The sequence below is a fragment of the Oncorhynchus kisutch genome, linkage group LG18 (genome assembly GCF_002021735.2).
Source record: "Oncorhynchus kisutch isolate 150728-3 linkage group LG18, Okis_V2, whole genome shotgun sequence".
NCBI classification, from domain to species: Eukaryota; Metazoa; Chordata; class Actinopteri; order Salmoniformes; family Salmonidae; genus Oncorhynchus; species Oncorhynchus kisutch.
In genome coordinates this window covers 75,825,695-75,839,008 of record NC_034191.2, presented here as the reverse complement: position 1 = coordinate 75,839,008, position 13,314 = coordinate 75,825,695, and the positions used below count along the sequence as shown (strand labels likewise).

At 40.5% G+C, this 13,314-nt stretch overlaps 1 protein-coding gene across 2 annotated transcripts; it reads right to left on the bottom strand.

The window, feature by feature from the left end:
• Positions 1 to 4,691: 4,691 nt before the first annotated feature.
• Positions 4,692 to 9,892, bottom strand: LOC109909625 (flap endonuclease 1). 2 transcript variants are annotated; one of them, XM_031796806.1, is made up of 12 exons: positions 9,774 to 9,892; positions 9,443 to 9,537; positions 9,227 to 9,329; positions 8,952 to 9,054; positions 8,636 to 8,699; positions 8,413 to 8,522; positions 7,016 to 7,152; positions 6,753 to 6,819; positions 6,476 to 6,607; positions 6,119 to 6,270; positions 5,143 to 5,257; positions 4,692 to 4,948 (listed from the first exon to the last, which is right to left on the bottom strand). In XM_031796806.1, exons 2-12 carry the CDS (start codon positions 9,522 to 9,524, stop codon positions 4,871 to 4,873), a joined length of 1,143 nt encoding a protein of 380 aa, XP_031652666.1. In that variant the 5' UTR covers positions 9,525 to 9,537; positions 9,774 to 9,892; the 3' UTR covers positions 4,692 to 4,870. The 2 variants fall into 2 exon arrangements, with proteins under 2 accessions (XP_031652666.1, XP_031652667.1); XM_031796807.1 differs by having other exon boundaries at positions 4,706 to 4,948; positions 9,785 to 9,869.
• Positions 9,893 to 13,314: the final 3,422 nt, after the last annotated feature.

Sequence of the window (13,314 nt, the reverse complement as noted above, 5' to 3'; positions counted from 1 at the left end):
GGTTTGGCGACGAGTATGAAGCGAGGGCCAGCCAACGAGAGCGTACAGGTCGCAATGGTGGGTAGTATATGGGGCTTTGGTGATAAAACGGATTGCACTGTGATAGACTGCATCCAATTTGTTGAGTAGGGTATTGGAGGCTATTTTGTAAATGACATCGCCAAAGTCGAGGATTGGTAGGATGGTCAGTTTTACAAGGGTATGTTTGGCAGCATGAGTGAAGGATGCTTTGTTGCGAAATAGGAAGCCAATTCTAGATTTAACTTTGGATTGGAGATGTTTGATATGGGTCTGGAAGGAGAGTTTACAGTCTAACCAGACACCTAAGTATTTGTAGTTGTCCACGTATTCTAAGTCAGAGCCGTCCAGAGTAGTGATGTTGGACAGGCGGGTAGGTGCAGGTAGCGATCGGTTGAAGAGCATGCATTTAGTTTTACTTGTATTTAAGAGCAATTGGAGGCCACGGAAGGAGAGTTGTATGGCATTGAAGCTTGCCTGGAGGGTTGTTAACACAGTGTCCAAAGAAGGGCCGGAAGTATACAGAATGGTGTCGTCTGCGTAGAGGTGGATCAGGGACTCACCAGCAGCAAGAGCGACCTCATTGATGTATACAGAGAAGAGAGTCGGTCCAAGAATTGAACCCTGTGGCACCCCCATAGAGACTGCCAGAGGTCCGGACAGCAGACCCTCCGATTTGACACACTGAACTCTATCAGAGAAGTAGTTGGTGAACCAGGCGAGGCAATCATTTGAGAAACCAAGGCTGTCGAGTCTGCCGATGAGGATATGGTGATTGACAGAGTCGAAAGCCTTGGCCAGATCAATGAATACGGCTGCACAGTAATGTTTCTTAACGATGGCGGTTAAGATATCGTTTAGGACCTTGAGCGTGGCTGAGGTGCACCCATGACCAGCTCTGAAACCGGATTGCATAGCAGAGAAGGTATGGTGAGATTCGAAATGGTCGGTAAACTGTTTGTTGACTTGGCTTTCGAAGACCTTAGAAAGGCACGGTAGGATAGATATAGGTCTGTAGCAGTTTGGGTCAAGAGTGTCCCCCCCTTTGAAGAGGGGGATGACCGCAGCTGCTTTCCAATCTTTGGGAATCTCAGACGACACGAAAGAGAGGTTGAACAGGCTAGTAATAGGGGTGGCAACAATTTCGGCAGATAATTTTAGAAAGAAAGGGTCCAGATTGTCTAGCCCGGCTGATTTGTAGGGGTCCAGATTTTGCAGCTCTTTCAGAACATCAGCTGAATGGATTTGGGAGAAGGAGAAATGGGGAAGGCTTGGGCGAGTTGCTGTTGGGGGTGCAGTGCTGTTGTCCGGGGTAGGAGTAGCCAGGTGGAAAGCATGGCCAGCCGTAGAAAAATGCTTATTGAAATTCTCAATTATGGTGGATTTATCAGTGGTGACAGTGTTTCCTATCTTCAGTGCAGTGGGCAGCTGGGAGGAGGTGTTCTTATTCTCCATGGACTTTAGTGTCCCAGAACTTTTTTTAGTTAGTGTTGCAGGAAGCAAATTTCTGCATGAAAAAGCTAGCCTTGGCTTTTCTAACTGCCTGTGTATAATGATTTCTAGCTTCCCTGAACAGCTGCATATCACGGGGGCTGTTCGATGCTAATGCAGAACGCCATAGGATGTTTTTGTGTTGGTTAAGGGCAGTCAGGTCTGGGGAGAACCAAGGGCTATATCTGTTCCTGGTTCTAAATTTCTTAAATGGGGCATGTTTATTTAAGATGGTTAGGAAGGCATTTAAAAAAAATATCCAGGCATCCTCTACTGACGGGATGAGATCAATATCCTTCCAGGATACCCCGGCCAGGTCGATTAGAAAGGCCTGCTCGCAGAAGTGTTTCAGGTAGCGTTTTACAGTGATGAGTGGAGGTCGTTTGACCGCTGACCCATTACGGATGCAGGCAATGAGGCAGTGATCGCTGAGATCTTGGTTGAAGACAGCAGAGGTGTATTTAGAGGATAGACACATCACCACCCCCTAATATACTGATAGACTCATCACCACCCCCTAATATACTGATAGACTCATCACCACCCCTTAATATACTGATAGACTCATCACCACCCCCTAATATACTGATAGACTCATCACCACCCTCTAATATACTGAGACTCATCACCACCCCCTAATATACTGATAGACTCATCACCACCCCCTAATATACTGATAGACTCATCACCACCATCTAATATACTGATAGACTCATCACCACCCCCTAATATACTGATAGACTCATCACCACCATCTAATAAACTGATAGACTCATCACCACCCTCTAATGTAATGATAGACTCATCATCACCCCTTAATATACTGATAGACTCATCACCACCCCCTAATATACTGATAGACTCATCACCACACCCTAATATACTGATTGACACACTAATATACTGATAGACTCATCACCACCCTCTAATGTAATGATAGACTCATCATCACCCCGTAATATACTGATAGACTCATCACCACCCTATAATGTAATGATAGACTCATCATCACCCCTTAATATACTGATAGACTCATCACCACCCCCTAATATACTGATAGACTCATCACCACCCCCTAATATACTATTAGACTCATCACCACCCCCTAATATACTGATTGACTCATCACCACACTGTAATATACTGATAGACTCATCACCACCCTCTAATGTAATGATAGACTCATCATCACCCCTTAAAAGGTGCGAATTGTCACCTCATACTACTATGCATGTCAATTGAGACATGCTCAACTACAACAACGTTTTTACAACTTGAAAACGTGTAGAATTAGAGACGCACTCATGCAAGAATATTCTACGGTAGTTTGTTCACAAACAATATTGATCATTTTCGCCCCAAAACAGGCGCTCTACACTTGTAAAGCTGATGTTGATGTGTATTTCAATGTGGTATGGAACACCGTTTGGGTCTTTGCGTGTCAAACACGTCAAATAACACTATTTGACACGTTAAATAATCTCATAATTTGACAAATAACAGTTTAATTGTAGAATGTTGTGTTGGACTGCAACTTCTGGGGTAGCTAGCTAGCGTTAGCTTGGTACCTAGCTAACACCAATACAACCAGCCTGAAAACAATGACCAGTAGAAACTGCAGTTATTTTCATTATTCTTAGCAATGATTTAGGAATCCTTGTAAGTATTAGCAAGGTCGCTTGTTGTTCGCCTATTGACATTAAACTTCAGTTCATGAAAATAAATAGCTAGCCAGCTACTAAACCCTGTTGCCCAAAGTTAACTATAAGCAGCCAGCTAGGACCGGGACCGGGTTGTGCGCCTACATATGAGACTCCCAATTACGGCCAGACGTGAAACAGCCTGGAATCAAACCAGGGACTGTAATGACTGACGCCTCTTGCACTGAGATGCAGTGCCAAAAACCACTGCACCACTCGGGAGCCCATATTATGACAAGAAAACCTCAAATAAGCAAAGATAAATGACAGTCCATTACTTTCAGACATGAAGGTCAGTCAATGTGGAAAATGTCAAGAACTTTGAACGTTTCAGTGCAGTCTCAAATTATCAAGCTATGATGAAACTGGCTGTCATGACGACCGCCACAGGAAAGACCAAGAATCACCTCTGCTACAGAGGATAAGTTCCTTAGTTACCAGCCTCAGAAATCGCAGCCCAAATAAATGCTTCAGAGTTCAAGTAACAGACACATCTCAACATCAACTGTTCAGAGGGGACTGTGTGAATCAGGCCTTCATGGTCGAATTACTTCCAAAGAAACCGCACCTAAAGGACATCAATAAGAAGACTTGCTTGTGCCAAGAAACACACGTAATGGACATGAGACTGGTGGAAATCTGTCCTTTGGTCTGGAGTAAAAATGTAAGATTTTTGGTTCCAAATGCCATGTCTTAGTGAGACGCAGAGTAGGTGAACAAAAGATCTCTCCATGTTTGGTTCCAACTGTGAAGCATGAGGATGAGTTGTGATGGTGCTTTGCTGGTGACACCGACAATGATTTAGAATGCAAGGCGCACTTAACCAGCATGGCTACCACAGAATTCTGCAGCGATACACCATCCCATCATGTTTTCCTACAGGACAATGACCCAACACACCTCCAGGCTGTGTCAGGGCTATTTGACCAAGAAGGAGGGTAATAGAGCGCTGAATTACAGAGTACTTTGTTGAAGCACCTTTAGCAGTGATTACAGCTCCAGTCTTCTTGGGTATGACACTACAAGCTTGATACACCTGTATTTGGGGAGTTTCTCCCATTATTCTCTGCAGACCCTTTCAAGCTCTGTCAGGTTGGATGGGGAGCATCACTACACAGCTATTTTCAGGTCTGTAATGTAACAAAATGTGGAAAAAGTCAAGGGGTCTGAATACACTGTGTGTGTGTGTATATATATATATGTATATATATATATATATATATATAGAGAGAGAGAAAAAAAAGGACAGTATTAATTTAACATAATGCTTTTAAAGTCTACACAAGAACGGAAATGTGCTATAAAAAACATTTCCCCTTTCTAATGACTCTATACCCTAGCACATTTTGTTTGTCATATTGATAATGCAACAAAGCTTCAGCAAGAGGCATCTCCCTCTCCCCTAGCTCTGACTTGAATGGGAATGCATGTTACATTTAATTTGATATAAAAATAATAATAATTAAAATTCAAGCCGAAATCCATTATTTTTTTTTAAAATACTTTATTCAAAAGAATAAACATTCATAAAACTTGCCTAGTTCAACATGAAAAACAGACTTGATCAGACGCACTATAATTGTAGTAAGTAATTGTAGCTAAGTGATTCATACACTCCTGCACTAACTTCTGCTATACTTGCTTCACTTCCTGTTTGTAGTCTATTTGCCCTTCTTAAATTTGCCTGGGGTTGCACCGGTCTTCTGTTTCTTCTTGTTGGATCCCTTTGTCTCAGGTTCCTAAACAAGGAGGAAGTAGAGGATTATTTTAACATGGATACAGTATGGTCAAGAGACTTCATGTTGTTGTTTCTCTCTCAAGACAATCTGTAATAGAACAAACTGTCAACCATTTAGATTGTTCAGGTTTCTAGCTCCACTTCTCTCCCTCTGTGTGCCATGCTGTCAAGTATGTGATGTAGTGACCTAAGCACCTTGCGTTTTGATGACAGAGACCCGGTGATGGTGAAGAAGGTGTCCAGTCGTCCCTGTGTGCTGCCCTGTCGGCTCTTCAGAATCTTCTTACAGCCGTTCTTGATGCGGTCCTCACTGAAAACACATCACACACACACCTGAAAGGATGAGTCACAAACTTCATCACTCACACATGCATGCATAGATTCACATTGTGATATTGTTGTATTGAACATGTTGTGGATGTGTGTGGTGTAGAGATGTTATATGATGTACTGTTTAATCTTTAGTTCATTCAGTACAAACGTAGTTCACTGTTTTATCTTTGGTTTTTACATATAATGTGGGTGCTTTGGTGTGTTTGGACCCCAGGAAGAGTAGCTTAAGGGGATCCATAATAAATAGAAATACCAACCACGGCATAACTTGTGGATGTGGTGTGAAATTGGTGTGGCAGGTAGCTAGCAGTTAAGAGCGTTGGGCCAATAACCGAAAGGTCACTGGTTCGAATCACCAACTAGGTGAAAAATCTGTCAATGTGTCCTTGAGCAAGGCTCTTAACCCTAACTGCTCCTGTAAGTCCCTCTGGATAATAGTGTCTGCTAAAATGTAAATGTTAACATTTAAAACAGTGAAAAGGCAGCAGAGGTCTACAAGCACTGCACCACTTAGAATAATTGACTGATTTAGAACACAGAAGTGTGACTGAAGCATCTATTCCACTATTTACACCATTTGGGGCAAATCCCAACTTCCACTTTAGTTGAATTTCCCCTTAGTCATGCGATGACATCAAATGGGAGAATTTAGGACTCGCCCCTGCCATTCTAAACTCACATAAATCATTAGGTAAAGAGTATTAAAGTTCTGTTTGACACATGTGTTACTTTTATGCCATGTAAAAACATTTAAAAAAAAAAAAAATATATATATATATATATATATATATATATATATAAGGGGCCAATAATGTTCATTGCTCAGACTATCAGTCACCTGAACTGTTTCTCTGCACACATGAACTGGATGAGGGCATCCTCGTTAGGCTCGCTCCACTTGAGGTCTACGGTGGAGCAGTCCACCACGTCAGGCTGCAGGAACAGCCCTCTGGCTTCCTTATACAGCCAGTCCTCTGGGGCAGGGTGCTTCTGCAAGGGGCCAAGGAGACAGACACTCAGACTGACTTCTGGGACAGGGAGAACTGCTGCATCGTTGTTTTGAACTTAAACTAAAGACTGTTAGTAATGTGGGAGTGTCCTGAATGACTGTGCTGAAGAGGAGCAATGGAGACAATGGAGAATGTAATACAGTGAACACTACTTAGCTACGGACAGTCAGTAGAGCAGTACTCACAGATGGGTCGATGTTCTCCAGAATCTCCTCGATGGAGCCGTGTTGTCTGATCAAGTCAATGGCTCTCTTGGGCCCGATTCCCTTGATAGTACCACAGTAGTCACAGCCCAGCAGTATGCACAGGTCTATGAACTGAGACAGAGGCGAGAGAGGGGAAGAGTGAGTGGCGGAGGTAGAGGACTACACAGTTACAAACAAAAAGGTCATGGTCTGATGTCACAACATGACATTATACTGACAGTTCTTGACCACAGAAGACAGGTATGTCTGGAGATACCTGCTCATGGGTCAGATTAATGTCCTGCAGAAGGCGACTGAACAGGAACTCCTGGATAGGAAGCTTTCTAGGATAGAGGAACATAAATGTTATAAAACTTAAAAAAATATGAATATCTAACACACATCAAATACAATAACATACACTGCTTTTTCTACTGTTAAAATAGGACAACAAACTGTATGGCTGTGATGCTGCAAATACTGTATTATGGGATGAAAAGATAGGTAATGATTAAGGTAGTATAGGAAGTGCAGTAGTACTTGGCTTCGCTGGCAGTGAGGTGCCTTAGTAGGACCCCTGTTCCAAAAGTCAGACCGTCCATATCCTCTGTTGCAGTGGCAAACACCTTCCCAGCCTTAACCAGAGCAGCGCAGCTCGCCTCAGCCTCACACGGAGCCTAGATGGTGAGATGGGAGATTGTATCTTCACTATCAAAACAGAACAAATGAACTAGCCAAAACAGTAATACTATCAGATCCCCCAAATGGGCACATTTATGCCGACATATGTACGCAAGCCAGGTAGCCTATAGGCCTACTTCTAAGCATAATCAGGTGCATGTCCTTACTCAACATTGACAGGAACGCTCCAAACAAAAGACAATGACTAAATTGAATTGACAAAACTCTTAAAGGGAATGACATAAACCTTCAATTGTTTCTCACAAGTGTTGCATAGGTTGTCCACTGTGCAAACAATGTGTCCACTCTGACAACGAGAATGGTAAAAGGAGTAATAATATATTGAATGCATTAAACAGAAATGACCGTAACCAAACAAACATTGTAGATTAAAAATTATAGGAAGTAACAGTAAATGTAACTGGTGATAACCATATCTACACGTACATACTACCTCAATCAGCCTGACTAACCCCACTGCCAGCGAAGTCTGTATGTAGCCTCGCTACTGTATATAGCCTGTCTTTTTACTGTTTTATTTCTTTACCTACCTATTGTTCACCTAATACTTTTTTTGCACTATTGGTTAGAGCCTGTAAGTAAGCATTTCACTGTTGTATTCGGCGCACGTGAAACTTTGATTTGATATATGTAATGGGGAATAGACAAACTAGCAATCAAACACTAACAATAAAATGCAAACAATTCACACAATGCAGTTATGAAACAATGAATGTGCACAAATTGGCGGGAGAGAGCACATTCTGGAGACAGAAGTACATTGTGCATCTGGATGCCGCATAGTCAATCTGACGTCTGCACCTTTACGGTGATACGGCCTCTGCAAAAGTCAGAGCATTGCTGTTGTGAAGGAAGTTGTCAAGGAAGTGAGTTTGTGTTTAAACAGGATGTACCGCCCTCACCTACCGTCAACCAATCATGTCAATGCAGAGCTAAACAGAGCCCTCCGCATTGTTACAACATTTGGGAGGCGCATGGCATTGCAGCACAGAGTTTGATTTGGCCTCTGCATGTCTGTGGAGGCTCCACAGTTGCGTCACACCCTCCACCACATTTTCAGATCAAGCATAAATTGTCTTTTAGTCTAGGATTCCGCAATGGATTAGTTCACCGAGACGGCATATGCGCAACAGAAAAATATCTTTATGGACATAGGTATACCTAACTACATTCACATAACATTCAACTGTTTATGATTGGCTAAGGAAAGGAACTAAACAGAGATTTAGACAAACCTCAATGTATGGCACCCCCATCAGGGTGAGCAGCTTCTTGCATTCGTCGTTGTGTTGCCGGGTGACTTTCACCAGACGTTTACTGAACTTATCAATGTTCTCCTGCTCCCCTAGTGGCGAATATGAAAATAGGTTGTCACTACACAATTCCATGGTGTAATTTCTGTTTGCATTCAAACATGAAGTAAATCAATGTCAGTTTGCAGTGGGTGACTTGCTCTACCTGCTTCCTGTGCCTGGGCCAGCAGTTTCTCAGCCTCAGCCCTCCTCTCTCCTCTCTTCTCCAGCTAGAACCAGAGAGAGAAAGAGCGAGACAGAGAGAGAGCGAGCAAGCGAGTTAGATTGTTCAATATTTGAGTAAACGCATGTAGACTAACCTTTCATCATACTCTCATTGATGCAGAGTAAGTTAAAATGAAGTTTATTCTACATTGTAAAGGGACTGTTAGAAAAATGTGTTTTTATCTAAAAGTTAACAGTGGAGGCGTGTCCAGTCCACACTGACTCATAGAGGCTAATGTGACCTCAGCCTGTCTCACCTCTCCTGACTTCAGCTGTGGGGGCTTGCCATCAAACACATAGACAGGCTTGATGCCGTGCTCCAGCATGCGGATAGTTCGGTAGAACATGCCCATGAGATGGCTGAGGATGCAAGAAAATTCACGTGACAAAACCGACTTGAAACTTGAAAATATCACATTAGAACGGGTTAGAAGAATATATAAAGTATATTAATTCACTATTATTAACGTTATATCTCACACATGCACGAGTAGCTCTACAGGCATGCGGGAACATGTAGCTAGTTAGCTACCTTGTGGTCTCTCCATCCTCGTTTTGTAGCACATTACCATCCTGTCTGACAGCGACAAGGAACTGATACATACACATGGAGGCGTCTATTGCGATCTTCCGCCCTAAAGTAGTCAAGAGAACAAGACAACATTGCAATGGCGTGATACACCCCTACATAACGAGAAAGCTTGGACGGCAACAACAACAAAAAATAACAGTCATGTTAGGTGGTTACCAAAGTAGTTCTTGATGTCTTGTTCTTTTATAGCAGATGGTGCCTGGTCTGCAATCAACTTTGCAAGCCCGTGAATTCCCATTGTGGAATGTGCTCTGCAAAACAATGAATGCGATAGTTAGCTGACTGAGAGCAAATTAGCTAACGTTAGCAACTAGCTAGCTATGCATTGTGTACATGAAAGACTGCTAGTGTCCTCCTCGCGCTCAATTATGATATTTAACTTAAAATAGCTGCATGAAGCTATTTTAATGTAGATATGTTGTGCAATATTAGACGTTAATCAACTACCGACGTATGATGACTAACATGCGAACAAAACGTTGTTTACCTGCGACTCACCGAATGTTCTAGTCGTGATACTTTCCCGGAGTCCACTGCTTCCGGCGCGAAGACAATGCCTCAATTTCGCGCGAAATCCAAATCCAGGCATTACAAGTCGAGTGTTCGAATCGTTTCGGGTACAACGCCATTAAACAAGCCTTCATCGATTGACCGATAACGGATTAAGATGCCTGTATCTCTGACAGAGTTCATAATCATATTTGATTGGTTAGCGAGATTAAGGGCAATCCATTCGAGAGAAATATCAGTCATTTAATAAACACAGGTGAAGAGAAAAGCTTTTTTGTTTGTTTTGTAAAGTACTGCAACGCAGATCTTGTATTCGTTCAAAAAACACATTCATGCAAAGAGGACTATAATAATTGGAAAAATCAGTGGGGCATTGTCATTTTTTTGGGCCCACGGGACTAATCATTCAGCTGGGATTGCAATTTTAGCACACAATTCCAAATATATATTTTTGTTTAGTCAAATGGATTCCAATGGACATTGGCTAGTAGCGGTCATCAACCACATGGACAGATTATTTGTGTTGTGTAATGTATATGGATACTGTTCTAGTCCTCCAAATAACTTACTTCTAGAGGAAATTTAAGAAACTCTTAAAAGTCTTTTGAGAAAATGTACGTCCAGTCAGATTATAGCTGGTTGAGATTTTAATATGGTTTATTCTAATGAGACTGATAGATTGCCTCATAGGCCTAACATTGGTGTGAACAAGTTCGTGAATTTCTGTCAAAACCCGGACTTAATTGACAAATGGAGAGTTAAAAACCCCGGAGAGAGACGATACACATGAAGTAATAGAGATTGTTCTCTACAATCAAGAATTGATTTGTGGGTGATAACCTCTAGTCTTGAGCTCAACACTGTAGAGGTAAAAATATTGCCTGCAGTCCTGACGGATCATAGAGTCATACGGTTGACTGTAAGAATGTGCAGCAATGATGGTAAGGAATACTCGGGTGGTTATTGGAAATTAAATAACTCATTGTTATTGCATGATGATTTAAAAAATGGGATTAAGAATCTAATTTCTGTTTACTGGATTTTAGCTACATCTAATGCAGAATTTGGTCAATATTGGGAACTGCTGAAATTTAAAATCCGCTCAGCCTGTATTACTTATGGAAAACGGCTTGCTTTAAGAAGGAGATGTGAGGTAGCTGAACTCTAAGACAAATGCGGATATCACAGAGATTGAGCATCTTGATTTTATTGAAAAAGCTAAATTGGATGATTTACAGAATCAACTAGATACATTGTATGAGGAAAAGGCTAGAGGAGCGTTCATAAGATCCAGAAAACAATGGCTTGAAAAAGGCGAAAAGAACAGTAGATACTTTTTTAATTTGGAAAAGAGGAGAGGGGAACTCAACACACTTCGGAAATGTAAGATTAATGGGGTTACCACTGAGGATAGAGAGTTGTTATCAGACTTTACCACTAAATTGTATGAGAATCTTTACTCCTTAGATAACAATTTGGGTGACTCTAAGGATCTCCTTGATTCTATAGAGAAAGTTAATTCGGTTAGTGAAGAATTCAATCGGTCTTGTTGTCAAGATTTATCCATTATGGACATCCAGTACGGGATTGCTCAGTTAAAAAAATAACAAATCTCCAGGTTGTGATGGATTAACCTCTGAACCTTCTCTGAAGAAAGAGCACAATTTTTACTTGAAACCTTTAAGGAGGCTTTAAAGAAGGGAGAACTACTTGCCTCTTTGAAGCAAGCGGTTATTACTCTTATACCTAAACCACACAAGGATCTCTTAAATCATGGTAATTGATAACCTCACTTTTTTGAAAAATGTGTCACAAACTAGATTAGCATTGGATATCGTGAAGCAGTTCTCCAAAATCTCAGGTTTGGTATTAAATCTTTCCAAATGTGAGATGTTTGTTTTGAAAGGATCTTTCAATTCAGCAGAATGTAACATCTCTGAAAAAGATACTGTAACCTACCTCGCTGTAAAGATCACCAAAAATCTGAAGCCTGTGAATGATCTTAATTTGAACCTTGTAACTGAATCTGTCAAAAAAATCTCATGGTTAGGGAGGGATTTAAGTCTTCAAGGAAGGGTGCTTTTATCCAAAGCTGAGGGGCTATCTCGTGCATCCTATCTTTTTTTAATCTATTGACATTCCCAAATCCACTTGCTGTTTCTTAGATAGGCTATTGTACATGTTCATATGGAAAAACAAGCCACATAAGAATAAAAAAAAGAGATGTTTATCACCAACAGGGTTTGTGGTGGCGTTCTAAATGTCTTAGACTTCACTCTATTCAATCAGATATCAAAAATCAATTGGGTTAAAAGGTACATAAAAAATCCTCATAGTTTCTGGAAAATTATACCTCTTTTTGTTTTTCAGAAGTTCGAAAAGCTTCATTTTTTTACTACAATGTCCATATATTGTTGGTAAACTTCCTGTGAAACTGGCAGCTTTTCACAAGCAGGCTTTAATGTGCTCGGCTTTGTTCTATAAACACAACTTTTCACCTCATACATGTTTTATATGGAACAATGGGTCGTTATTACATAGAAAAAAACATGTTATTTTACCATAAATGGTTCTCGAAAAACATTATCCTTGTCCAGACAATTAGTTAATATTAGTGGGAACCTATTTACGTGGAAATAATTTATGGAAAGATACAACTTTGAGGTTTTAAGCGAGGAATATGACACTGTTATTACAGTTATACCTAGTGGGATAAAAACTTTTCTTCAGAATAATGTATATTTTGGAATATCGCCGATTGTAGGTGATATCCAGGTAAATGGCATTGGTCTACTAGATACGAAATTCAACAATTGTTTATTAAGGGATATTTTCTACAGGAAGTCTATTCCCTCTGCGATATTTTGTTGGCCTTCATCGTTTGATGTAAACTGGAGCCGTGCTTGGCTCACTCCACACACATTTATGGTGACCAATAAAGTAAAGGAGATGTCCTTTCAGATTATCCATAGATTCTATCCGTGTAGTACCTTGATTTCTAAATATATACCTGATGTTACCAATGAATGCAGTTTTTTAAAACTAGAAACGGAATCTATTGAACACTTATTCTGTCATTGTTTATATAGTGAAGTGTTCTGGACTGATGTAAAACTATATCTTGGCCTCAAATTGCATACAACCATTGACATTTCTAAGTTTGACATATTGTTCTACTACACTGATTCCACAATTGAACGTGAGTATGTCATACATCTCTTTATTTTAAGAGGAACATCTGTCTTACACAAATCAAAATTTATGAAGAAAAAGCCCCTTTTCTCATTTTTTTTTAGATCTGATGTGGAATGCTATTTAGAGTCATTAAAACGTATACAAAACAAAATGTTAAAAAATGTATTCGCTACATGTCTGTATTTGAATTGATATGTGGATTCGTTTTTTTTTCATTTCTTTGTGGAATTACTCTGGCTGTTATGTTTAATAAATAATAAATAAAAAACTTTTTTTTTTAAGGATAAAATAAAAAAAAATAAAAAAAATAAACACAGGACGGT

Excerpts from the sequence above, each read along its gene's own strand:
- LOC109909625 (XM_031796806.1), bottom strand. The coding sequence starts at position 9,524 with ATGGGAATTCACGGGCTTGCAAAGTTGATTGCAGACCAGGCACCATCT. Across the intron at positions 8,523-8,635 it reads GGCCCAGGCACAGGAAGCAG|GGGAGCAGGAGAACATTGAT; the intron begins GTAGAGCAAGTC and ends ATTCGCCACTAG. Across the intron at positions 6,608-6,752 it reads TTAATCTGACCCATGAGCAG|TTCATAGACCTGTGCATACT; the intron begins GTATCTCCAGAC and ends CCTCTGTCTCAG.